Source organism: Leucoraja erinacea, chromosome 27 (genome assembly GCF_028641065.1).
Source record: "Leucoraja erinacea ecotype New England chromosome 27, Leri_hhj_1, whole genome shotgun sequence".
NCBI classification, from domain to species: Eukaryota; Metazoa; Chordata; class Chondrichthyes; order Rajiformes; family Rajidae; genus Leucoraja; species Leucoraja erinaceus.
The window spans coordinates 13,380,951-13,405,477 of record NC_073403.1 but is presented as its reverse complement, the minus strand read 5'-3'; the positions used below and the strand labels follow the sequence as shown (position 1 = coordinate 13,405,477).

The following is a 24,527-nucleotide window of genomic DNA, read 5'->3' as shown; positions in this document are numbered from 1 at the left end:
TGCACTCCCTCTATGGCAATAATGTCCTTCCTCAGATTTGGAGACCAAAACTGTACTTGGTGTAGTCTCACCAAGACCCTGTACAACTGCAGTAGAACCTCCCTGCTCCTATACTCAAATCCTTTTGCTATGAATGCTAACATACCATTCGCTTTCTTTACTGCCTGCTGCACCTGCATGCCTACTTTCAATGACTGGTGTACCATGCCACCCAGGTCTCGTTGCATCTCCCCTTTTCCTAATCGGCCACCATTCAGATAATAGTCTGCTTTCCTGTTTTTGCCACCAAAGTGGATAACCTCACATTTATCCACATTATACTGCATCTGCTACATTCAAGTAGTCAATGAATGGAGACCACTATTCTGTATCTGAACCATACTGTAATTGCCCTGGAGTCTTTAAAAATATCGTCTTGATGACGTTTAACCATTATGTGCACTCTAATCTTTTTGTGTTGGTGATTTAGATTTAGTTTTACTCGCTATTTAACTAATGCATCATTGATCAAGTTCACTTCCAATGGCCTTGATGAGCTCCAAAGCATCTATGTTAACCATGCTGCGAATCCATGTCATCCTCGCATGGATAATGCGATAAGCACCCATCTGTTGCCTGTCTGCTCAACGTATTAAACATGTCATGTTTGGGTTATGCAGAGCGCCCTGAAAAACAAGATCAAGTGGCTCAGGAATAAGAAGAATGAGAAGGCCAGGGAGCATTGGTTGGACTGGGCCGACCCACGCTATGAGGTAGGTAACTACGTGTAATGGCTAATGCAATGACTCGCCATGGTAGCACTGGGAGGTCCACTGATGTCCATACCCTGCACGATAATGCAGGGAACTTGGTGTAATATTTTCTCCAGTGCCACTGTTCTTAACTCAACTGCATTGAATGATAGTTCTTTAGATTCCAGGTTCAGGTGTATTGAACGATTAGTAGTGCAAGTGTATAATGTAGCAGGTGTTAGTGATGGAGTCGTGTTCTCCTAGGATTTGATATATTTTACAAAAGCATTTTCAATTCTGCTGGGAGTTGGTGGTTGATGGGGTCTCCGGAGGATACATTATCATCCAATGAATGTATTAATATTAAACGACCATTGTTTTCCACTTATTTTGTTAACGTCCTGCCATGAACACTCCTTCTCTGCAGTAGAAAGTGGACCCTCTCTGTTGCTGATTCTGGCTCACCCCATACCTGAAAATGGATACCAGGCAGGATGATTTGAATGTTCATCTCATTACCTTCCCAGAGTTGTATTTGGTCACCACCCCGTTCCATTCTCACTGCTTCTTGTCAATGTGCACTTAGAATGAGCGGGCTGGGATTGATGGAGGATATGCCACATTTTATTACTTCAAACTCTGAAGGTTGTGAGCTCACCGCCCCCATCTCCCCAGGATACAACTGACAATCCAGTAGAGTCCTGAGTGTACATTTGCAGCACGTAAAACACTAAACCGAGATCCTTTCTGTCCCTTCGTCAAGGATTCCATGACATTTGCTCAATGAAGATCAAGAAGATTCTCCCTGGAGTTGCAGCCTCTATTTATCCGTTAGTCAACGTGATAAAAAAGATTGGCTCTTATCATAACTGTTAATGGGAACTTACTGAATGCAAATTGGATGCAATGTTTCAATGGATTATACATTGTGTTAGCCATGCCATGGTTTGGGACATGCTGAAGTAATGCAAGTCCATCTAAATGCAGATTGTAAACTGATCAAAGAAAGTAAACATGTAGTTGCAGCAAGTGCAGGAGATGGCAAGGCTTTGTAGTGAGAAGATTCAAGTGTTGGGATGTCTTACTGCAACTGTACAGGGTCTCGGTGAGCACACAACTTGAGTAATGTGTGCATTTCTGAGGGATGGTGAGAGTACAGCAGAGTTTCACTGGATTGATCTCTGAGATGACAGGACTGATGTGTGAAGAGGACTTGGGATGACTAGGTTTGTATTTGCTGGAGTTTAGAAGGATAACAGGAGACCTAATTCAACTTTTAAATTCCTGACACGACTGGACAGATTAGATGCAGGAAAGATGTTGCTGATGTCAAGGAGACCAGGACCAAGAATCACACTATAAGGATAGGAGTTGGCCTTTTGGGACATGGATGGGAAGAAATGCCTTGACCCAGAGTGAGATGAAGCTGTGTAATGCTCACAGCACAGAGGCCAAGTTATTGAATATATTGAAAGGAGTTAGATAGAAGTTGTTCTTGAGGCTAAGGACATCAGGAATGTGGGCAGAAATTAGGATAAGGGCACTATTGTGATGGACAGATATTACATTTACTGCTTGAACTTTTTTGTATTTCAGCAAGATCTCATCAGTGATGCCAAGAAGCTATACAACCTGTTGGTGTTATACCCACTGATGCCAATGTACTGGGCACTCTATGAGCAACAGGGCTCACGGTGGACTCTACAGGCCCATGAGATGGAGCTCAGCATGGGATCAATCACACTGAAACCTGACCAGCTGCAGGTACAGGGACCACACACCATTCAGTGGGTGACAGGGTCTGGAAGGTGAAGTGGTGGAGGGAATGGGAACAATGTTTTGGTTGCTGCTCGTGAGGGTGTCAGGGTGTTGGGCCATTGCATTTACAGGGACATTTATACCCCAGACATTATCTGGGTAATAAAGGTAAAGTGGCAGGAATATCATAGATCAGTGTTAGGTTCCTTTACCAAAGGGCTGACACACAAACCATGAATCCCATAGTCAAAGCCGGGGGGAAATGACTCTCAGAGAGGCAGTGAGTGGGACACAAAATCAGATCGGCTGGTTTTTTTTTTCCTTAGAATAGAAATAGCTGAAGGAAAATTGTCCTGTATAAAATTGTGAGGAGCCTAGATTCCCTTGGTTCCCATTTACTGCTTCTCTTAGTGCAGGAGGCAAACAACAGGTGGCTGGGAACTAAAGTCGTTGGTGGATGGATTGGTATGGAGAGGAGGAATCTCTTATTGCCCAAAGGGTACTGGGAATATGGAGCTTGAAATAGTGAACCCCTCAGTGGGGGAGGGGCATGAACCTGTCAGTGGGGGAGGGGCACGAACCTGTCAGTGGGGGAGGGGCATGAACCTGTCAGTGGGGAGAGGGTTGAACCCCAGAATCAGTGGGGGAGGGGCGTAAACCTGGAAGTGAGTGGGAAGGCGGTCAGAACGTCCCAGTCACAGGGAGCTGAGGTGAAGCCTTGGGTCGTTGAGGAAGGGAGGCAGCCTTTATCATCCAGGAGCAAGGTCTTGTTATCCCCACAGTGGACAGGGGCTGTTCTAAGTTACATCCCTCCCTTTATTTCCATGTCTCTACTCTATTCCAGAGCCTGAACCTGTTCTTTGTGCTGTTCCTGTTGCCGATATTTGAAGGAATCATCTATCCTCAGTTTGAGAAGATAAACTTGCTGTTACAGTAAGAACCACATGTCTCTGCTTCACCCCTCTCACCTCAACCCATGTGAATATCTCATCACAGGGCGTAACCTTCTTACCTCCTGATGCCTGGGCTCCTTTGGAAACTCATTCAGCTGAACCACACTGTATCAGGGCAATTCTTGTAATCCCTTAACATAGGTTTGGTGGGTCTTCTCATAGAGTTCTGACGGTCCGTCTCTCAACTACAGGGGTCTTGCATGCAAGGTTCTGTTCCTAACAGGGATATTGAGGGAATGGCTCCCTTTGTATGGTGAGAATGTTAATGGAATGCTTTCAATCAATCAATCAATCAATCAATCAATCAATCAATCAACCATTATTGTCATCTTGCAAGCAACAATTGTACAGTGCAAAATGAAAAGACGTTTCCCAGGGAATAGCGGAGCATCGCACATGAAATTTAAAACGTTTCACACATAATAACATTAGAAACAATCCAGTCCCTGATGGAACAGTATAAATAAATAGTTAAAAGCAGGTAAAACACAACGTTAAAATACAATAAAACCAATCATCAAAATGTCCGGGGCAGCTGATTTGAGTGGCCAGTGCCAGTTATTAACGTGTCCGTGCCAAGCCGCAGAATCAAGTGACTGTGAGTACAGAGTGACTGTTTAGCAGCCTCACAGCCTGTGGCAGGAAGCTGTTTAGCAGTCTTGTAGTCCGGGCTTTGATGCTGCGATATCTCTTGCCTGATGGCAGGAGATCCAGGTGTATGTGGAGGGGGTGCAGTTTGTCCTTAGCAATTCTCTGAGCTTTTTGCAGACAGCGGCTCTGGAACAGCTCTTGTACCGAGGGTAGGGAGACGCCAATGATCCTCTCTGCTCCCCTCACTACCCTCTGCAGAGCCTTTCTGTCTGAGCAGTTGCAGGTGGAGTACCACGTATTTATGCAGTACGTGAGTACAGACTCCACCGTACCCCTGTAGAAAGTCCTGAGGATGTTGGTGGGGAGTGAGGCCTGTTTTAGTTTCCTCAGGAAGTGCAGTCGCTGATGGGCCCATTTGACGGTCCCAGTGGTGTTCCTGGGCCAGGTGAGGCTGTCTGTAATTTGCACACCGAGGAACTTAATGCTCTCCACTCTCTCCACTGTGGTGCCACTGATGTTGAGGGGTGTTTGCTTTGGCTGCGCCCTCCTGAAGTCGACAACCATCTCCTTCGTTTTGTCGACATTTAATTCTGGATTATTTTTGCCGCACCAGTCCACTAGTTGTTTTACTTCCTCCCTGTACATTGATTCGTCATCTCCGCTGAAGAGTCCCACCACTGTTGTGTCATCCGCGAATTTTATGATCTTATTGTCCCTGAATCTGGCAGCACAGTCATGTGTGAGCAATGTGAACCACAGCGGGCTGAGCATACAGCCTTGAGCGGAGCACCGCGGTGCTCAGCGTGATCGAGCCTGAAGTGTTCTTGCCAACACGGACTGACTGCGGTCTCTCTGTCAGAAAGTCCAAGATCCAGTGACACAGGGTGGTGTTGAGGCCCAGCAGGGTTAGTTTCTCCACAAGTCTCTGTGGGATGATGGTGTTAACAGTTTTGAGTAGAATACATTGTGGATTACAGGGCTGACCCTCTCCAACCAGCTTGTCTCCCTCCTCCCAATCCCTCTTACACCTTTTGAGGCAGCCACCTTGACCCACATGAGAAAGGCCAACCCTCACCTGCCACCACTGTCAAGTCAAGTCAAGATAATTTATTGTCATGTGTCCCAGATAGGACAATGAAATCCCTGCTTGCTGCAGCTCAACAGAATATTGTAATCAAAAATACAGAACAGTTCAGTTCAATATACACATAGATAAGCAGATAAACGGCACTAGGCTGTTACAGTTCAGAGTCTGTATGTTGGCGAGTTTAATAGCCTGATGGCTATGGGGAAGAAGCTGTTCCCTAACCTGGATGTAACAGATCTCAGGCTCCAGTACCTTCTGCCCGATGGTAGCGGAGAGGTGAGTGCGTGGCCAGGATGGTGTGGGGTCCTTGATGATGTTGGCTGCCTTTTTGAGGCAGCGACTGCGATGGATCCCTTCGATGGTGGGGAGGTCAGAGCCGATGATGGACTGGGCAGTGGCTGCATCCTTTTCCGCTCCTGGACGCTCAAGTTGCCGAACCAGGCCACGATGCAACCAGTCTCTACTGTGCACCTGTAGAGGTTATAGAGAGGTACACAAAATTGCTGGAGAAACCATATAACCATATAACAATTACAGCACGGAAACAGGCCATCTCGACCCTTCTAGTCCGTGCCGAACACATAATCTCCCCTAGTCCCTTATACCTGCGCTCAGACCATAACCCTCCATTCCCTTCCCATCCATATAACTATCCAATTTATTTTTAAATGATAAAAACGAACCTGCCTCCACCACCTTCACTGGAAGCTCATTCCACACAGCTACCACTCTCTGTTACCCCTAAACTTCAGTCCCTTAATTCTCAAGTCATGTCCCCTTGTTTGAATCTTCCCTACTCTCAGTGGGAAAAGCTTTTCCACGTCAACTCTGTAAATTCAGTGGGTGCAGCAGCATCTATGAAGCGAAGGAAATAGGCGACGTTTTGGGCCGAAACCCTTCTTCAGAGGTTATAGAGAGTCCTCTTTGACATACCGACTCTCCGCCGTCTTCTCAGGAAGTAGAGGCGCTGATGTGCTTTCTTTATAATTGCATCAGTGTGCTGGGACCAGGAAAGATCTTCGGAAATATGCACACCCAGGAATTTGAAGTTCTTGACCCTTTCCACCATTGTCCCGTTGATATAAACCACCGATCCCATCCCCAAATCCATTTGGCCAACTAACCCTCCCTTAAAGCTAACCATTCCTCCCGAACACCTGAATGTAAAGTCCAACTTCTCCAGCCAACTTGTCATCCCAACAATGCAAATGAAGACTCACAATTCTTCACTCTCTGGAGGACAATTATGGATTGGCAATAAATGCCCAGATCCCAGAAAACAATGCAAACCATGCCGGAAACATCAGTGACCATCATTCAGCAGAATGCTTTTGGCTGTTCTCCATCAGCACTGTGTTTGCCAGCAGCTGTGTTTCGTAGTTTAGTTTATTAATTTCACATAGACCAAGGTACAGTGAAAGGCTTTTGTTTGCGTGCCGTCCAGCAAAAGACTATACATAAATCCCATCGCACCATCCACAGTGCACAGGTAATGGGTACAACATTTAGTGTAAAATATCTAAAACAGCCACCATACAAAATTGTGGGGCCACATAGCCCCAAGTGGCCAGCAATTGGTATACATATTGAGGAGCAATAGTGAGGGCACCATCGACTGCCAGTAGTGCGTATACACGCAGAGAGAGGGCAGCAGATTCATCGTTGCTGCTTGGGGCCTTGGTCCTGCTCCAGGAGGTGGCAGTAGCATCCCAGTAATCACCCAGAGTTGATCCTGGTAGAGTGAATGTTAGCCACACAGACCCTTTCAACAGTGGAATCCAGGACTGTGTTAGCAGTGATCTGGGATCTGATGCAGAAACCAGAACCTCCAATGGACCTGACATCAGTCTGAAGAAGGGTCTCGACCCGAAACATCACCCATTCCTTCTCTCCAGAGATGCTGCCTGACCCACTGCGTTACTCTAGCATTTTGTACCTTTTTTTACCTTTTTTTCCCCTAAACCAGCAGCAGAAGTTCCAGACTTTGGCTGTGCTGTCTTCCACGACCAGCCACCTGAGCGGACGGAATGCTAGTTGGGTCTGTGAGTTGTAACTGGCTGACCATCGCATCCAAACTGGAAAGGGTGGACTTCTAGTCCCACGCATGTGGCACACTTAGTCGAAAGCACCTCGATCTGACAGGTGATGCTGACCTGGATGAGCTGTGCATCCACCTGCACAGGTAGGTTGTCCCGTCTGGGTCTTCAGGAGCAGACAAATGGTATTCCACAGGTGTAGTAAAGGTCTGCAGATGCTGGTTTAAAATTGAAGGTAGACACAAAATGCTAGAGTAAAAGGCCTGTCCCACGAGCATGCGACTCCATGCGGCAAGCGGGACCTAAAGGGCGTGGTCAAACGGGCATGCCGTACGGCCATGCGCAAGAGCGACCTAACGTGGTCCCACTTCGATCGCCGGAGCCGCATGGAGTTGTGCGGAGCTGGATCCCGACATTGCACGGGGCTCCGAAAAACTGACTGTGTTCAAAAATTCCGCGTGGCAACGGCCTGCAGGCCCGCAGCCGCCTCGACACCGTACGTCACACGCGAACTTCACGCGGACTTCGCTCGAACTTCATGTCACTCACTCGACCTCCGCGCGGCCCCCGCTTCTGGTTTGGTCGCGCTTGCCGCATGCAGTCGCAGGTTCATTGGACAGGCCCTTTAGGTCGCACTTGCCGCATGGAGTTGCATGCTCGTGGGACAGGCCCTTAACTCAGCGGAACATGCAGCATCTCTGGAGAGAAGGAATGGGTGACGTTTCGGGTCGAGACCCTTCTTCAGACAATCTGCATTTTGGGAAGTTAAACTAGGCCAGGACATGCCTGGTGAATGGCAGGGGCTTGGGGAGTGGTGTTGAATAGAGGGACTTAGGGGTACTAGAATATAGTTCCCTGACATGGGCAATACAGGTAGACAGGGTGGAGAAGAAAGCATATGGTGGTGATGTATATGTGCTGGAATGTCATGTTGCGGCTGTATGAAATGCTAGTTCAACCACATTTGGAGTATTGCGTGTTCTGCTCTTCAAACTGTAGGAAAGAGTATTGCATGTAAAAAAGATACACAAGGAAATTATCTTTCGCTGCTTCTAGTACCCCCTCTCTTCCTCTTCCTCTCCCCATCCCCTCCCTTTCCAATTCCCTCTCCCTCTGTCTCACTCTCCTTCACCCTCCACCCCTCCCTTCTCCGTCCTCATCTCCATCCAAGTCGTCCTCCTTGTCTCCCTTCATGTTTTCTCTGTCTTCCTCCGTTTCCCTCTATCTGTGCCGATCCCTCTTCTTCCTCCCCTCTCCTCTCCTCTCTTTGTGTCTCTCTGTCTCTCTCTCTCTCTCTCTCTGTCTCTCTCTGTCTCTCTATCTCTCTCTCTCTCTCTCTCTCTCTCTCTTCTCTCTCTCTCTCTGTCTCTCTCTCTCTCTTCTCTCTCTCTCTCTGTCTCTACCTCTCTCTCTGTCTCTCTGTCTCTCTCTCTCTCTGTCTCTCTGTCTCTCTGTCTCTCTCTCTCTCTCTCTCTCTCTCTCTCTCTCTCTCTCTCTCTCTCTCTCTGTCTCTCTCTGTCTCTCTCTCTCTCTCTCTCTCTCTCTCTCTCTCTCTCTCTCTCTCTGTCTCTCTCTCTCTCTCTCTCTCTCTGTCTCTCTCTCTCTCTCTCTCTCTCTCTCTCTCTCTCTCTCTCTCTCTCTCTCTCTCTCTCTCTCTCTCTCTCTGTCTCTCTCTCTCTCTCTCTCTCTCTGTCTCTCTCTGTCTCTCTCTGTCTCTCTCTGTCTCTCTCTCTCTCTCTCTCTCTGTCTCTCTGTCTCTCTGTCTCTCTCTGTCTCTCTGTCTCTCTCTGTCTCTCTGTCTCTCTGTCTCTCTCTCGCTCTCTCTCTCTCGCTCTTTCTCTCTCTCATCTGATTTGTAACTCTCCCTGTTTTGCTGCCAATTTACAGGCCGGTCACACGGATGTCCATTGGGCTGTTTGGAGCAGTGGTTGCATTCCTTATTGCTGGGATTGTCCAGCTGCAAATTCAGGTGAGAATGAGACTTGATTCTGCAGCAAGCTGCTGCTCAGCATTTAACCTTCACTTCTGTAAATTTTCAATTTGGATGAGAGCCTTCATTATGTGGTGCATTTCATTGCCAGAGGGGAGAAATGATATCTGCACTGTGGTTCTGATTAAGTGAAATTACATTACTCCTGTACCTTAGATCCAAGTATGTGAGACCCACCTACTGAATATGATATAATGCTGCTCCATCAGTAACCTTGGTGTATATTTGTTCTGATAAGGATTTTGTCAGGCTATGGTGATGAGCTGATTGCCTTATGATCGCTCTATGATTGAGAGTTGCCCATCCCAGTATATTTGAAAGTTTCTGATTTAGTATTTATCCTGGCATCATGGGAGGTATCTGCTCATTTGTGTCAGAAGCACATCGCCCAACATAGGTCAATTTGGCACCTGACCCAACTGTTCGAAGATACAACAGTGCAGCCCAGGATCAGGCCCTTCGGCCCACGATGTCTGTGTCCAACCATGATCCCAATTTTAACTAATCCAACATGCCTGCGCATGGTCTTCAGTTGTAGACCAGATTGTCTCTGGTGCCTGTGGGTGGGGGGAGGTAGCAGTGCACTAAAGTCCACGCCTCACAGCAGGGAGGAGAGTCTTGAACCTTTTACGGGTATTCTGATATTCGGGATTACTTTCACAGAAGTGGCAGCTTCCACCTCAGCCAGACGGTGTGACTGAATTGAAAATCTTTAACGGAGCTCTTTGCAATCTTAACATCGATTTCTTGGAAAATCATCTTGTGATGGATCAGCACGCGGTAAGAATGTCTTATGTTGCAGCTTCCTGTACGATTAGTCATTGTCATTTATAAAGAACCATTTATTTTATTTTAATTTTATTTGGGTTTATTGTACGTACTGACTAGTGATTTGGAATGGACTGCCTGACAAAATGATGGCAATGGATTTGATGGGAATAATGTGTCCATGCTGTGCTTCACACAACCCTACTTCCAATCTAATTTTTCTCTCCCTACCTTCAAATCTGGCATCAGCCATGATCACATTGAATGGCCTACTCCTGCACCTATTGTCTATTGCCTATTAAATCCTGTTCAATCCTCATCTGCAACAGCCCTAACATTCGGCTTCTCTGGTTAACTCATCTAATGCAAGTGCACTGTTTTCTGTGAGAGAGGTTTCTTCTGGACCTCTTAGTAAAATGGTTAGTGACTATCTTATCTTGGGTTTCCCAACCCCAGTGTGATCATCCAGGCCAGGTATTACAGAGTAACTGGTGGTTACACAGAAAAGCTGGAGAAACTCAGCGGGTGCAGCAGCATCTATGGAGCGAAGGAAATAGGCAACGTTTCGGGCCGAAACCCTTCTTCAGACTGATCGGGGGTGGGGGTGGGTCGGGACAAGAAAGGGAAAAGGAGGAGTAGCCAGAAGGCTGGAGGGTGGGAGGAGATAGTAGGGGAGCTGAGGAAGGGGAGGAGACAGCAAGGACTAACAGAATTGGGAGAATTCGATGTTCATGCCCCAGGGGCATGACAGAGTAACAGAGTAATTACAGAGTAACTGGTTGGTGTCGTGGATAGTCCCCCACGTCCCTAGCAGAATACAATTCAACATCCCCCACCTGTCTTCTTGGGCACTTTGTCTTTATCTTTGGTTAGAACCAGCTTCTGCAGTTCTTTCCTTCTTCTTATTCTGATCTCAAATGCTCCCTCCACACAAGGCCATCCTGACCGTGGTCTTTGAAAGGAGCACAAGTGGAACTTCTCTGCTAGAAATCTGCCTGAGGGGAAAGCAGTGCAAATCCGCCAAAATGCCCTTAAATATCTTATACCCAGGATGCCCAGTGATGGAGAGGGGAGACTTCTCAGAGTCACCTCATGACTGAGGATGCAACTGAGCCCTCTTCTCTGTAAAACTCTTTTAGGTGGTCCTTTGCCTTAATGTGTGACTGGTACTGTCATGGGTCAGGCTACAATAACACAAACAGCAAGTTGGAAATAACTTCCCACACTGACTGGAATAACTTGTTTGTTTTAGTTGTCTCCCAGCTATCCCGTGCCCATGGTTCCCTACACACTGCGCATTGTTCCTGAACGCTGCTCACTGCCTCCAGTGTCAGGAAGCATCAACTTCACGACCGACTCAAAGGCCAGGAGTACCCTCTTCATAGTGCAAGATCTCAAAACCAGGGAATTGAATGTCACACAGGTGAGCAGGATGAACGGAAAAAGGTGTGCTGGTGAAAAAGTAGCTCATTGTAAATGACATGTCAAAGTATTGATTTCTAACTTGGTCTTTCCACATTTAAGCTTAAAGGCAAATCCAGAACGGGATTCAATTTATCTTCATACACAAAGCTCCAATGATAACAATGTGGGCCTGCTGAGGTTTTAAGGACTGGCCATCCAATGCAATTATATGCATCACGTTAGTATTATTTGGATGTCTGACTGGCAGCTTGTTTTAACCAAGAGAGATACTACAACTTCATTCAAATTGGGGCTTAGTTGAAAACTAATTTCCATTACAATTACAATTTTTATGGTGCAAATACCCCGTACACTATCTCTGCGCTGGTAGATATTATTGGAAATTAACGAGAGAAATTCAGGCTATTTGCACTTTTTTTGTATCAATCTCTACACTATTGCAGCTGGTAATGATGGATGTTCACTCAATACCCATTCTGTGCTGGGACAGACCTGGGAGTAATGATGTAGAGGGATCTGCATCTCATCCTGTGCTATAGTCTATCTAGAAGGGTTTGATAGGACAATCTAGGGGAAGCTTTACTCAGTATCTGACCCTTGCTCAACTCCACCTTTGGGACTGCTTCATGCAACCCTGCAGAGGATGATTCACTCTCCATCTGATGCAGTTTGTATCCAGTCTAGACAGATTTCAAGATGCCTCTATGATTGGACTGAGAAGTATTCCATTCTCATATTAACAATCCCCCAGTATAATGGGAAAAAATTATCCAAAGGCACCTGATTAACTGTACATTTTTGGTTCCACTTGCTTGGTTCAATATTGTCACACGGAGGTACAGTGAAAAGCTTTTGTGTGCGTGCTATCCAGTCCAAGAAAAGGCTTTACATGAATGCAATCAAGCCTTCCACAGTACACGGGTAAATGATAAAGGGTATAACATTCAGTGCAAAGATATAACATTTAAGGCTGATAAAGTCCAATTAAAATAGTTCAAAGGTCTCAAATGAGGCAGATGGGTCAGGCCCACACTCTGGCTGATGAGAGGACCGTTCAGTTGTCTGATAACAGCTGGAATAGATAAAATGTTCAAGAAGGAACTGCACATGCTGGAAAATCGAAGGTAGACAAAAATGCTGGAGAAGCTCAGCGGGTGAGGGAGCATCTATGCAGCGAAGGAATTAGGCAACATTTCGGGCTGAAACCATAGATGATGCCCGACCCGCTGAGTTTCTCCAGAATTTTTGTCTACAGCTGGAATAGAAACGGTTCCAGAATCTTGAGGTATGCTTTTTCAAACATCTTGTACCTCCTGCCTCGATGGGTGAGGGGAGAATAGGGAGTGACAGCTTGTGACTATTTATATCCCTACAGATTCCGGACAACACAGTGAAGATTTTGGATAACTTAGCTCTTGTTCGGTATGTTGTTTGCTGCCCTTGGAAGTGTTGCTTTCAAAATGATGTGCAGAGAAAATGACCCCTGCATGCACCTGAGGGTTACATGGTATCTGCATGTGTTAGGCCATTTGTCAGGGAACCTGCAGGTTCAGGGCATTGTAATGCCCCTGTCCCACTTAGGAAACCTGATGGAAACCTCTGGAGACCTTGCGCCCCACCCAAGGTTTCCGTGAGGTTCCAGGATATTTTGATGACTCTCCCTAAAGGTCGAAAGTGGTTTCCGCATAGTCGAGGCTTCCTCGATTATTGAAAAAAAAAAAAAAAAATAGCCTCGACTTAAAAATAGTTTGCAGTTTGGTCGAAGCCAGTGGAGTGGGGTTGCTGTTTACTGACAGGCAGTCGAAGGCCATCCCCTTCGCTGACCGGACATTTTGATTGGCTCATTGGAGTTTTCAGGAACGATCCTGTAGGATCTTTTGGTTTTCAGGACCTAGAAGATCCGCAGGAAAGTAAAATGGCCGCTAACTTTATTAAACTTCTTAAAACTGTGTCCACTCCTTCTCCCCCCCACCTTCTCCCCTTCTCTCCCCTTCTCTCCCCTTCTCCCTTTCTCTCTCCCCTGCTCTTCCCATTCTCTTTCCCCTTCTCTGTACTTCTCTCCCCTTCTCTCCCTCCCTCTCTAAAGGACTTACCGTACTCTGTGGCAGCCGTTTACCTTCCTCTTCATTGCGCAGACTGCACTCCTCCGCTGTCCCTGGCCCCCACCTTCGCTGTGTGTGTGTGTGTGTGCGGTCGGTAGCAAAGATCCTGTAGGATCTTTGGTCAGTAGATGCAGCTCACGCTTCGGTCAAGGCTTTCCAGGCAAGTGACCAGAACCTCTGGCGACTCATGGACACCTTGGGTGGGGCGCAAGGTCACCAGAAGTTTCTGCTCAGGTTTCCTAAGTGGGACAGGGGCATAAAGCTAACCTGCATGCATATTGGTGTCCATTTCATACTCTGACTTGGAAAGCTGTTTGGAATAGTGGAGACTGCAATAAAACATGAAGCTTCAACCGATGTATCTGGGTTATCATAGCTGCACACCTAATCGAGGACCTTGAAAGGCAGTTGTTTTTAAAAAATGTCCCTCATCTTTTTCAGAAAATTGGGCCTCCTAGGTACACAGAACAATTACTGGACCCTTTCTCACCACGCCTCCACTTTCCCCAAATGTGAAGGAAGGAACTGCAGATGCTGATTTACATCGAAGACAGACAGAAAATGCCGGAGTAACTCAGCGGGTCAGGCAGCATCTCTAGGGAAAAGGAATAGGTGACTTTTTGGGTTGAGACCCTTCTTCAGACTCAAACCGAAACGTCACCTATTCCTTCTCCTCAGAGATGCTGCCTGACCCGCTGAGTTACTCCAGCATTTTGTGTCTATTTTCCACTTTCCCCATATCTCCACTGCCAAACTTGATCATTATCATTCCAGGGAACTGCCCAAAGGCTTTGAAGCGGCTGGCAGGCAAACAACTTCAGGCAACATCATTGGCACGAGTTCTTAACTTAATTGAGGTGGTACGGTGCCAGGAATTAGGCCCATTGGGTGTGCAGCTCTATAAAACCTGCAGGACTACCTTACTTATGATGTGTGGCAGTAATTGCAATCTACCTTCTGCAGGATCTTCCCCTTGCTGGGAACAGCATCACCAAACCGCAACAGAACTGTGAGACTGAAGTGCAAACCGGATGCTTCAGAAAATCTGCATGTGATACCATTTGTTCCATCAGCCTACACACCCGTACAATTTGGCAGGTGAGACTGATGGTGTGAATTTTCAGTTCTAACTCTCACTCCATTCAAATTGTGAATGGCTTTTGCTCAAATCCTTTTTCTACCCTCATGTCGACCATTCCCGTTCATCTAATCTACAAGGCTCCCAGACTAAGCCAATCTTTATCTTTAGAATTTAGTGTTAAATCTCCTGAATTTTCCTGATTTTTTTTGTTAATGCCATTGGTCATATATTTTTGGGAATATTGGCTTATTGTTTGTTTTCTTTCTTCCACTGCATAGTTTGAGCTTTGTACCTGGTATGTTCTTCTTTCATTTATTCTTCAGTTGGTTATGTTGCCCCTTAGACACAAAGTGCTGGGGCAACTCAGCAGGTCAGGCAGCATCTCTGGAGAAAAAGGATGGGTGATGTTTCAGGTCGGGACCCTTCTTCAGACCTCTGAGTTGCTCCTTGTTGCTTTAAATGATGCCCTGTCCCTTTCTGGAGTTTATCTGACACATAGTTGGATGTTACAAAAGTGCAGATGTAGTGAGTGACTTGCTGCTTGACTCAAAGTTTTCCCACCTTCTCCAAACCATGCCACAGTGTGATAGAATAAACTTGATTTCCCCATTCTCCGTGAACATTAAATCCTGACCTTGTCAGGTACACCACATTCCCTGAGAAAGTAAAACAAACATGAACTAATTTCAAACTTTGCCAAATGTTGATTCTAGCAATTAGAATATTCTCAGTGATTAAACATTGCTTGATGAACCTCGTACCTCCTTGTTCAGGCAATCAATGTGATCAAAAACACATATAAACATGAACATACACACAGACATCATGCACACAGACACAAGTTGTGATATACATGTTCTCTGCTGTCTCCTCATTTCCAACAAAGTCCATTTGCAGAGCATGGAGATAAACCTGGACAAGGCAGAAAAGAGCTGACAAAAGGGTGTGTCCTCTTTATTCCAGAAAGCCTTTTATAAACATTGCTTTTGTGGGTCACATAGCATTATCCATAAAGTAGTAATAGACTTCAAGCAGCAATTACTGTTCATCACCAATGCTACATGTATCACACTGACAATATAATTAACCGCATTCATGCATACACACAGACACACAGCATTCATAAACAGCACTGCTGTCTCACAGCACCAGGGATTTGATTCGGATCTTGGCTGTGGTCTGTGGTGAGTTCACATGGTTATTTTTTGTCCTGTAAAATATCATCCTGTCAAGCCCAACGAGAAATGAGGTGGGAGATTTAAGAATAAAGGTTTGGTGGACTAAACCCAATCACCCCTAATAATATAACATTCCACCATATTGTGATCACTTTTCTCAAGAGGACCTCAACCACAAGGTTGTTAATGAACCTTTCCTCATTCCACAACATGAGATTGAAAGTAACCTGTGCCCTTATTGCTTCCTCAATTCACAGTGATTCTGAATGCACAATGATGGCATAGTGATTCTGCAGGTAGCCACCACTATCGTGCAGCTCCAGAGACCTGGGTTCAATCCTGACCTCAGATGTTGTCTGTGTGGAGTTTGCATGTTCTTCCTAAGATTCTGTGAGTCTGCTTTCTTTCCACACCCCAAAATTATGCTGAGAAGTTAATTGATTACTATAAATTACCCTTAGTGTAGGTAAATGTTAAAAATAATCCAAAGCGTGTTCAGGGACATGTGAGAGAGAATTAGCTGTAGGGTACAGGGAAATAGAGAAGAGGGATTGGGACTGATGGGATTGCTTCCCAGAGAATTAGCATGGACACACAGTTGGCCAAGTGACCACCTTCTGGGTCAAAATAAGCAAATGAGTGTACACACTTCGGATGCACGCTTACAGACTTTTACCCACTCAAACCACAATCACTCATCGAAACGAAAGATAATTTTCTTGCTGAATGAGCGCTTAGTCTATACTGTGCGAACATTTGAATCATGAACATTTAGGTCATTCTTAATCATAGCCTTTGTGCTTTTTTGTCTCAGGTGTTCTTTAGAGCTGTCAGATGGAGTTGGGCTCAGTTTTACCCCTATTGAGGACGAGGTGGAGCTGAAGCAAGGTGGAGTTTATACAATTGTTCTCCATCAAGCTAATAACACAGAGAATGTAAGTAAATTAGAGGGGTTGTATGCGTTACTCCCATCAAGTATCCACTTTTGCCAAAAGCTAACTTGGACAGAAGGAGCTATCATGGGTCTATTGTTGAGGATGAGGTCAAGTAAGGTGGCGCAGTGGTGCAGCGGTAGAGCTGCTGCCTCACAGCGCCAGAGACCCGGATTTGAACCTGACTATGGGTGTTGTCTGTTCAGAGTTTGTACATTCTCCCTGTGATTCCGTGGGTTTTCTCCGGGTGGTCTGGTTTCCTCCCACATTCCAAAGACTCCCAAGTTTGTAGGTTAAATGGCTTCTGTAAATTTCCCCCCAAATGTGTAAGATGCAAAAATGGGATAACATGAATGAATGAATGAATTCATTAATAAGTTTATTGGCCAAGTATTCACATACAAGGGATTTGCCTTGGTGCTCCGCCCGCAAGTGACAACATGACATACAGTGATAGTTAGGAATGGCACATCAAACATTAAACATTAATAATAACAACATGGAACTAATGTACAGGTGGGTCGATGGTTGGCATGGACTTGGTGGGCCGAAGAGCCTGTTTCCAAGCTATATTTCGAAAACTCTAAAAGAAGGTTTACTGTAGCATTGGTTTCCTCACTACATTCCCCAGATCCTGGAGCTCTGTATATCAGAGCTTGTCCAGCTCAGTCATCAGTGGAGCACTAATACCACTGTGGGTGGTGGACCTTAAAGTCCCCACACAGAGTATATTCTGAGTCTTTGCTTCTTCCGAGGGTTGTTAAAACATGCAGGAGTACCACTGCATCAGCTGCGGGAGGATGGTAGGTGATAATCAGGAGGCATATTTTGGTCATGTTTGATTGTTACTTGAGACATCATGGGGCATTTAGGTCTCCAAGGGCCACTTTCTCCTATTATGTATTTTGCTGTGCACCATCTCTGGTGGGTCTGCCCTGGGTGAGTGGAACTGGATGTACCTGGAACTGTGATGGAGGACATCATATTGTCAGTAGATGGGATACAGTAGATGAGGTTGGAGGAGGTGCGAGTAAACTTTTGCCGAACCTGCAAGGACTGTCGGGGTCCCTGGGTGAAGTCAAGGGAGGAAGTATAACGATAGGTGTTGCATCATATTGGCCTCCCGATGGGCTGCGGCTGTGGACTGGGATCTCAATGCCTCCTGGATCGCCGCATAGAAGCCCAGGTCGGGGCCCAGCCGGGGCCTCACGGGTCGGAGTCCGGGTCGGCGGAGCGGCCGACTGAGACCGCGGCACCTCGGAAGCGGTGAAGCAGCGGCAGCGGTGAAGCCTCGTGGGTCAATGAGAGCGTGGAGGACCACCGTGAGGGGGCAGGGGAAGAACAACGGAGGATCCGGCATGGGGGGAAGGGGGGAGGAGAACAAAAGGCTGTGCTTTGTAACTCTGACAGTGCCGTAGGTGGCTACTATTTGTATACATTGGGTGTGCAAGCAAAGAATTTCATTGTACCTAATCATATGTGACAATAAAGTATTCCATTCCATCCCATATTGTCTGTAAGGAATGATTCTGCGAGCACAACTACGTTAGGCTGTGGCTTGACTCGTCTGTGGCACAACTCTCCCAAATCACATATCAGTTATAGAGTCAGTCATACAGGCCCTTTGGCCCAACTTGGCCATGCCAACCAAGATGCCCCATCTAAACTAGTCCCAGTTGCCCGTGTTTGACCCATATCCCTCTAATCATTTCCCATTTGTGTACCTGTCCAAGTGCCTTTTAAATATTTTTTATAGTTCCCATATGTTTGTGAGGAACAGTGTGTAAGGTTGACTGGGCTGAAAATGACTTGCTTTGTCAGGATCTGATGCTCAACTCAGTGCCATGTGATCTGTCTGGTTTAAGTTCTTCTCTGGAAAACTGTGGTGGTACCAGAACAGGTGAATGTTTGGGTAACTTCAGAGGGAATTTCGGAGTCAATAACATTGGGCTGGCTCTGGAATCACATATATGCCCCACCAGGTGAGTTTAGCAGATTTCCACTCCTGAAGGGTATTAGTGAGCTAGGAAGGTTTTATGTGGTCATTATTTTCCCCCAAGATTGCAGGTGACTAACTGAATTTAAATTCCACTGCTGCTTAGTGCTATCTGGATACCTATCTAGGTAGTATCTAGTACCTTAACTACTGTGTCACCTGTGAACATGTAAAATCTTGCCCTGTGCGTGAAGGTGACTTTACTTGGGTTTCAGGAGACATTTGGGAGGGAGAGATGGTTGTGCGATTGGGCTAGGAGGTGTGTGTTTTGGTCATAATTAACAAATAAAGGAATGTTTGTGCAGCTGATAGTTTTCACCATTTCCATCTTGTTTCCATGTTCCTATGTGCTACAGTAATGGTCTTTCTCTTTGCCAGGTGACCGTGCAGTTGAACATTGACAGCTGGCCAAAGACTGTCTCCGTGCTCTGGCAGATTCCTCAATATTTTGTTATCTCAATCTCTGAGATACTGTTTGTGGTGCCTGGACTACACCTGGCCTATACTCAGGTAAAGGCTTTAGTCTACAGAGGCACTGAGCTCTCTGGTTTTGTTCTCATGCATCTCCTCTGTATTTGAAGTTTGAGTTGAAAGCTCTTTCCTTGGAAAAAAATGGAGACACTTGGATTTCACCAGCAGCTGGGGATAGGTGGAGGGTTTGCAGTCTCTCAACTCTTTTTGTCCAGCCAATTTGCCACAGTTAACCTGTTCACTGCAAGGTTTTGTTTTCAATATTGACCATGAGCCGAATATACTCGAGGGTGTACTACACTAAACAGGTTGAACAAGGTTGGCCTCCACTGATCCACCTTGATTCTGTAACCCTGGCCTGCATTGTAATTTCCAAGCAGGCTGGCTGCATCTCATCTACTATATGCATTTGGAGATCACAGCTAAGAATGGCTTTCTTCAACTGATGGCTGCAGGCAAGATGAATCTCAAAATATTTAAAAGGTTGCAGCTCATTTTTGGACAGTTTCTGCAAGGGCAAACACGGAAAAGCAGAATTGTTTATTTCAGGAAAACCCCAGATTTATTTTTGGACAAATTCACTTTATTTGTTATCCCCCTTTATCACATTGCCTGTATTTTTTAAGATAAAGGGAATGTTCTAAGGTTTATTCGAGCTGCTCTGTAACTGTGCATAGACTATTTAGGGACTACCCAAAAAATGGGGAATGGGTTTACCGTTTATTTAATATTTAATATTGATTCATTACATTTTGAGAATTCTTTGTTTAGGATTTTAAATCAATATACCTGAGATTTATGGGGTGGGTCAGGTTTATTTCTATGGAGTGGAGTGGAGTGAGATGGGAGCTGAGTACCATATCTGGTCATGTTATTAATTCATGGTATGAATCCATAAAACTATTGTAGTTTCATTAAATGTTTGCAATTGAAGTCTTCCTTCAAGTACTTTCACTTATTGCAATCAATATTAATGGCAATATGGAGACACAAAAATCTGCAGTTGCTGGTTATAAACAAAACGACACAGTGCTGGAGTAACACAGTGGGTCAAGCACCATCTCTGGAGAACATGGACAGGTAACATTTCAGTTCGGGACCCTTCCTCAGACTTTAAAAAAATCCTCGCCCGAAACGTAATCTATTCATGTCGTCTAAAGATGTTGCCTGACATGCAGAGCTACTCCAGTACTTTTTATCTATCCATGGGGAAATGTTGAGTGAATCTACTGCCTGGTAACATAAGCAGAAAGTGCCGCGACATTCAGCAGATCAAACAGCATCTGTAGAAAGAGAAAAAGAGTTAGCATTTGAACAGGGGACGTGAGTTAATAATGCACAATAGGTTTTACACCTCCCATCGGGATCAACAATTTACCCAGACACTTCCCTGCTTCCCCATCATCCAAACACAAGTATTTATCAGTAGTTTACAGTACGAGAAAATAAATACCAAAGAGAAGTTCAAGGGGTGAGCTCACAGGCCGTTCCTGAGAAATAGGTAGAACTTGTGGAAAGATTCTGTCTGGAAACTTTAATGTAGACACCCCGTCAGGCCCGTGGATGAAATGTCAGAGCCCACATACGTAGATACTGATGCACAACCCAAGTGTTGGTTCTTACACTGACATGTTGTGGAGGCATGGGGCAGACGTTGGCTAAATACACTGAGATTCTCAGATGCCACCTGAACACTGGGTTCCATTCAAATGAACAGACTCAATGCATGGTGGTGGATGAGGCCAATGACTAATACTGTTTAATGAACAAGGGGAATGTTCTCACTGAATACCCTGGCTGCCCTTGCTGCAGATGCTGTAACCTGGGGGAGGGATTTAAGTTTGATGAATGTCTTGATGAAGCATTTAAACACAACATTTCAAATAATAAGCTTCTGTTTGGCAGATGTAGACACAAAATGCTGGAGTAACTCAGCGGGTCAGGCAGCATCTCTGGAGAGAAGGAATGGTGGCGTTTCGGATCGAGACCCTTCTACAGACGATTTTTTGTCCGTGCAGGAGTCCGATTTTATTTTCAATCCCTTAATCCGAGTTCAGATTTATCTTGTTATTTAAGACACGGAATTGCCAGAATTGATTTAAACAGCAGTAAAATGGTCACCTGCTGTGGGGCTGAATTGATCTACAAATTGCAGGGGAAGGGACAGCTTTTACAATGAAAGCTAAAGATGGAACAAAGGATGATGTAATTGCGTCAAAAAAGAAGGAGCCCCTGCTTCTTGGTCTTTCTCTGCTCGTGAGTTTACAATGTTCAAAGGTTTCGAGTTTTAGAGACACAGCATGGAAACTGACTCTTTGGCACACTGAGTCCACGTTAACCACTGATCACCCATTCCCATTTATCTCATTTTCTCTTCTATACTGAGGGAAAAACAGGGCAAGAAACATTTATACAAAGTTGATTCGGTCTCTGGGATTCTCTTCCCCAGTGGTGCAACTGCTGGTCGACTGGTGCTGCCATGACTGAAAGCCCTGTCCCACGGTATGAGTTCATTCCAAGAGCTCTCCCGAGTTAAAAAAAAAAATCGAACTGACGGTAAGCACGGAGAATGAACGTAGCGGGTACGTCGGAGCTCGGGGACGTCTCTTAGCAGCTCGTTACGCTAACGGCAGGTACATGGGAAAACTCGCTAACGGCAGGTAAGCATGGGAAGACTCATGAAGATTTTTCAACATGTTGAAAAATGTCTACGAGAGCCCCGAGTACCGACGAGTGGCCATTACCGTAAATCTCCGAGTTCGAATCAGGGCAAACTCGGGGAGAGCTCGTACCGTGGGACAGGGCTATTAGGTTATCGATTGTTATTAGGCAGGAGTATCAATGGATATGAGGCAAAGGTGCTGAGGAGAGATGACTGTGACAAGATTGTGAGGCAGAGCTGGCTCAAAGAGCTGGGTGGCTTCTCTCCCAAGGTGAACAGTTGAATGGACAGTTTACTTCTCTGCTAAAAGGATACAAAGTGCAGGAGTAACTCAGTGGGTCAGACAGCATGGATGGGTGATATTTCGGGTTGGGACCCTTCTTCAGACTCACAGGAGACGCACTTCTATGCCCACGCCTCAACAAGTTTTATGCCAGGCTGGAAAACGGTCTCGACCCAAACCAACATCTATCCATGTTCCCCAGAGATACTGCCTGACCCGCTGAGTTACTCCAGCACTATGTGTCTTTTTATGTCAACCAGCATCTGCTTTTCCTAGTTTCTACTTCTCTGCTAACAGGCTAGTTGTTGGTTTGTGTTGCAGGCTCCGTCATCGATGAGGTCCGTGACGATGGCAGCTTGGTTTGCCACCAAAGGGATTGGAAATCTCATTGTGGTGATTGTGGCTGAGAGTACACTAATAACCAATCAGGTAAGTGGTCTGCAATCACCTGAGATACATAAAGATGTGCAAACATAACCAATAAATGGAAGTGGGAGCAGGCCATTTCCCCTTGAGCACACTTCACCATTCCCTATGCTTGATTCCCTATCTCAATACCAAATCCCTGCTCTCTTTCCCCATGCATCCTTGATGCCTTTTATGACTAGAGGTCCTAATTTTCTCCTTCTTGGATATATTCAATGATTTACCTTCCATTGATTTTTGTAGTAGAGAGTGCCAAAGGTCCATCAGCTTCTGTGTCAAGAAAAGTCTCCTCTTCTCAGTGCTAAGTATTATTCCCCTTGACTTGAGTTTGGGACACCTGATTCTAGACAGCCTGGGCCAGGGGGATCATGCTCTCTGTATCCAGCCTACCCGGCCTTGCCAGAATTTCCTACATTGTCAATGAGTTTCTAAACTCTAGTGAACCCAGGTCCTGCTGACCTAATCTTTCCTTGCAGACTATCCTGCCAACTGAAGAGTGGGGAGAAATTTCATTTCATCTCAGTCCCCAATGGTGCATCCCTTCTTCTGAGGCCATGACTCTTGGTTGCATGCTCACCCACTAGGCCGTACCCTCCCTGTGTCTACCCTCCATGCCCACAGAGTGTGCAATAGTTGGCAGCTTTCTCCGGCGTCTGAGTCTGGAAGTGCACATTCTATAGCCACCTCAGCATGGACACCACCAGAAGCCACCCACTATTGGAGGCACTGTTGGCACCACGGTGAGTCAAGGCCTTGCCTTGGGGTGGTGAAGAGCCCTAATCCCAGAGAATCTTCAGAAGCACCACATCCCACCATACATAGAAACATAGAAACATAGAAAATAGGTGCAGGAGTAGGCCATTCGGCCCTTCGAGCCTGCACCGCCATTCAATATGATCATGGCTGATCATCCAACTCGGTGTCCTGTACCTGCCTACTCTCCGTACCTCCTGATACCTTTAGCCACAAGGGCCACATCTAACTCCCTCTTAAATATAGCCAATGAACTGGCCTCAACTACCTTCTGTGGCAGAGAATTCCAGAGATTCACCACTCTCTGTGTGAAAAATGTTTTCCTCATCTCGGTCCTAAAAGATTTCCCCCTTATCCTTAAACTGTGACCCCTTGTTCTGGACTTCCCCAACATCGGGAACAATCTTCCTGCATCTAGCCTGCCCAACCTCTTGAGAATTTTGTAAGTTTCTATAAGATGCCCCCTCAACCTTCTAAATTCTAGCGAGTACAAGCTGTGTCTATCCAGTCTTTCTTCATACCACTGACAACATTGGTAAGTTTAGATTTCCCATGGTTGTTGTGACTGAGATGTATGGGATTCTGTGGGGAGGCCTTGGCCATGCTTTTGTGGACTTATTTTTGTGGAGGTCAAGGTCATGTTGATCCACGACTTTCTCACCAAAGGATCTTTCCAGTTGGCTGCAACAGATTTCTTCCAGTCTCCTAGTTTCCTTTCCAGTATTGCCAGACAGTTTCCTCCTGCTGAACATTATGTTCCTAGGAGTACGTCACGCTGAGGAGATCACACTGCCCAACATTCCTGGGATCTGATGGATGCTGTCTATCTTTCCTGGCTCCCTCACACCAGTGAACTCTCCAAACATTCCAGTAGACCTTGGGGCAGCGCAGTGGTTCAGTGGTAGAGTTGCTACCTTACAACACCAGAGGTCGTGGTTCAATCATGACTATTGGTGCTGTCCATATGGAGTTTGTATGTTCTCCCTGTGACATGGCAAAGATTCCACAGATTCACCATGCTCCAGCTAAATAAATTCTTCCTCATCTCCATTCTGAAGGTACATTTTATTTATCCTGAGGCTGTGCCCTCTGGTTATAGACTGTCCCATTACTGGAAACATCCTTTCCAGTTCAACTCTATCTAGGCCTTTCACTATCCGGTAGGTTTCAATGAGATACTCCCTCATCCTGTCAAACTCCAGCGAGCACAGGCCCAGTGATTTCAAATGCTCCTCACACACAATTATCCCCAGGATCATTCTTGAAAACTTCCTTTGGATCATCTCCAAAGCCAGCACATCCAT

The 24,527-nt window shown here is 45.8% G+C and overlaps 1 protein-coding gene across 4 annotated transcripts in view; it reads left to right on the top strand.

Moving 5' to 3' along the window:
• The window catches only part of LOC129710229 (peptide transporter family 2-like), a 67,865-nt gene that overhangs the window by 37,946 nt on the left and 5,392 nt on the right, over positions 1-24,527 (top strand). For all 4 annotated transcript variants that reach the window (XM_055657076.1, XM_055657077.1, XM_055657080.1 and 1 more), the window contains 11 exons: positions 660-752; positions 2,328-2,495; positions 3,334-3,422; positions 9,044-9,125; positions 9,810-9,926; positions 11,167-11,337; positions 12,715-12,761; positions 14,405-14,539; positions 16,515-16,635; positions 19,007-19,138; positions 22,366-22,473. In XM_055657076.1, coding sequence (XP_055513051.1) covers positions 660-752; positions 2,328-2,495; positions 3,334-3,422; positions 9,044-9,125; positions 9,810-9,926; positions 11,167-11,337; positions 12,715-12,761; positions 14,405-14,539; positions 16,515-16,635; positions 19,007-19,138; positions 22,366-22,473 — 1,263 coding nt within the window. The remainder of the gene's footprint in view (positions 1-659; positions 753-2,327; positions 2,496-3,333; positions 3,423-9,043; positions 9,126-9,809; positions 9,927-11,166; positions 11,338-12,714; positions 12,762-14,404; positions 14,540-16,514; positions 16,636-19,006; positions 19,139-22,365; positions 22,474-24,527) is intronic.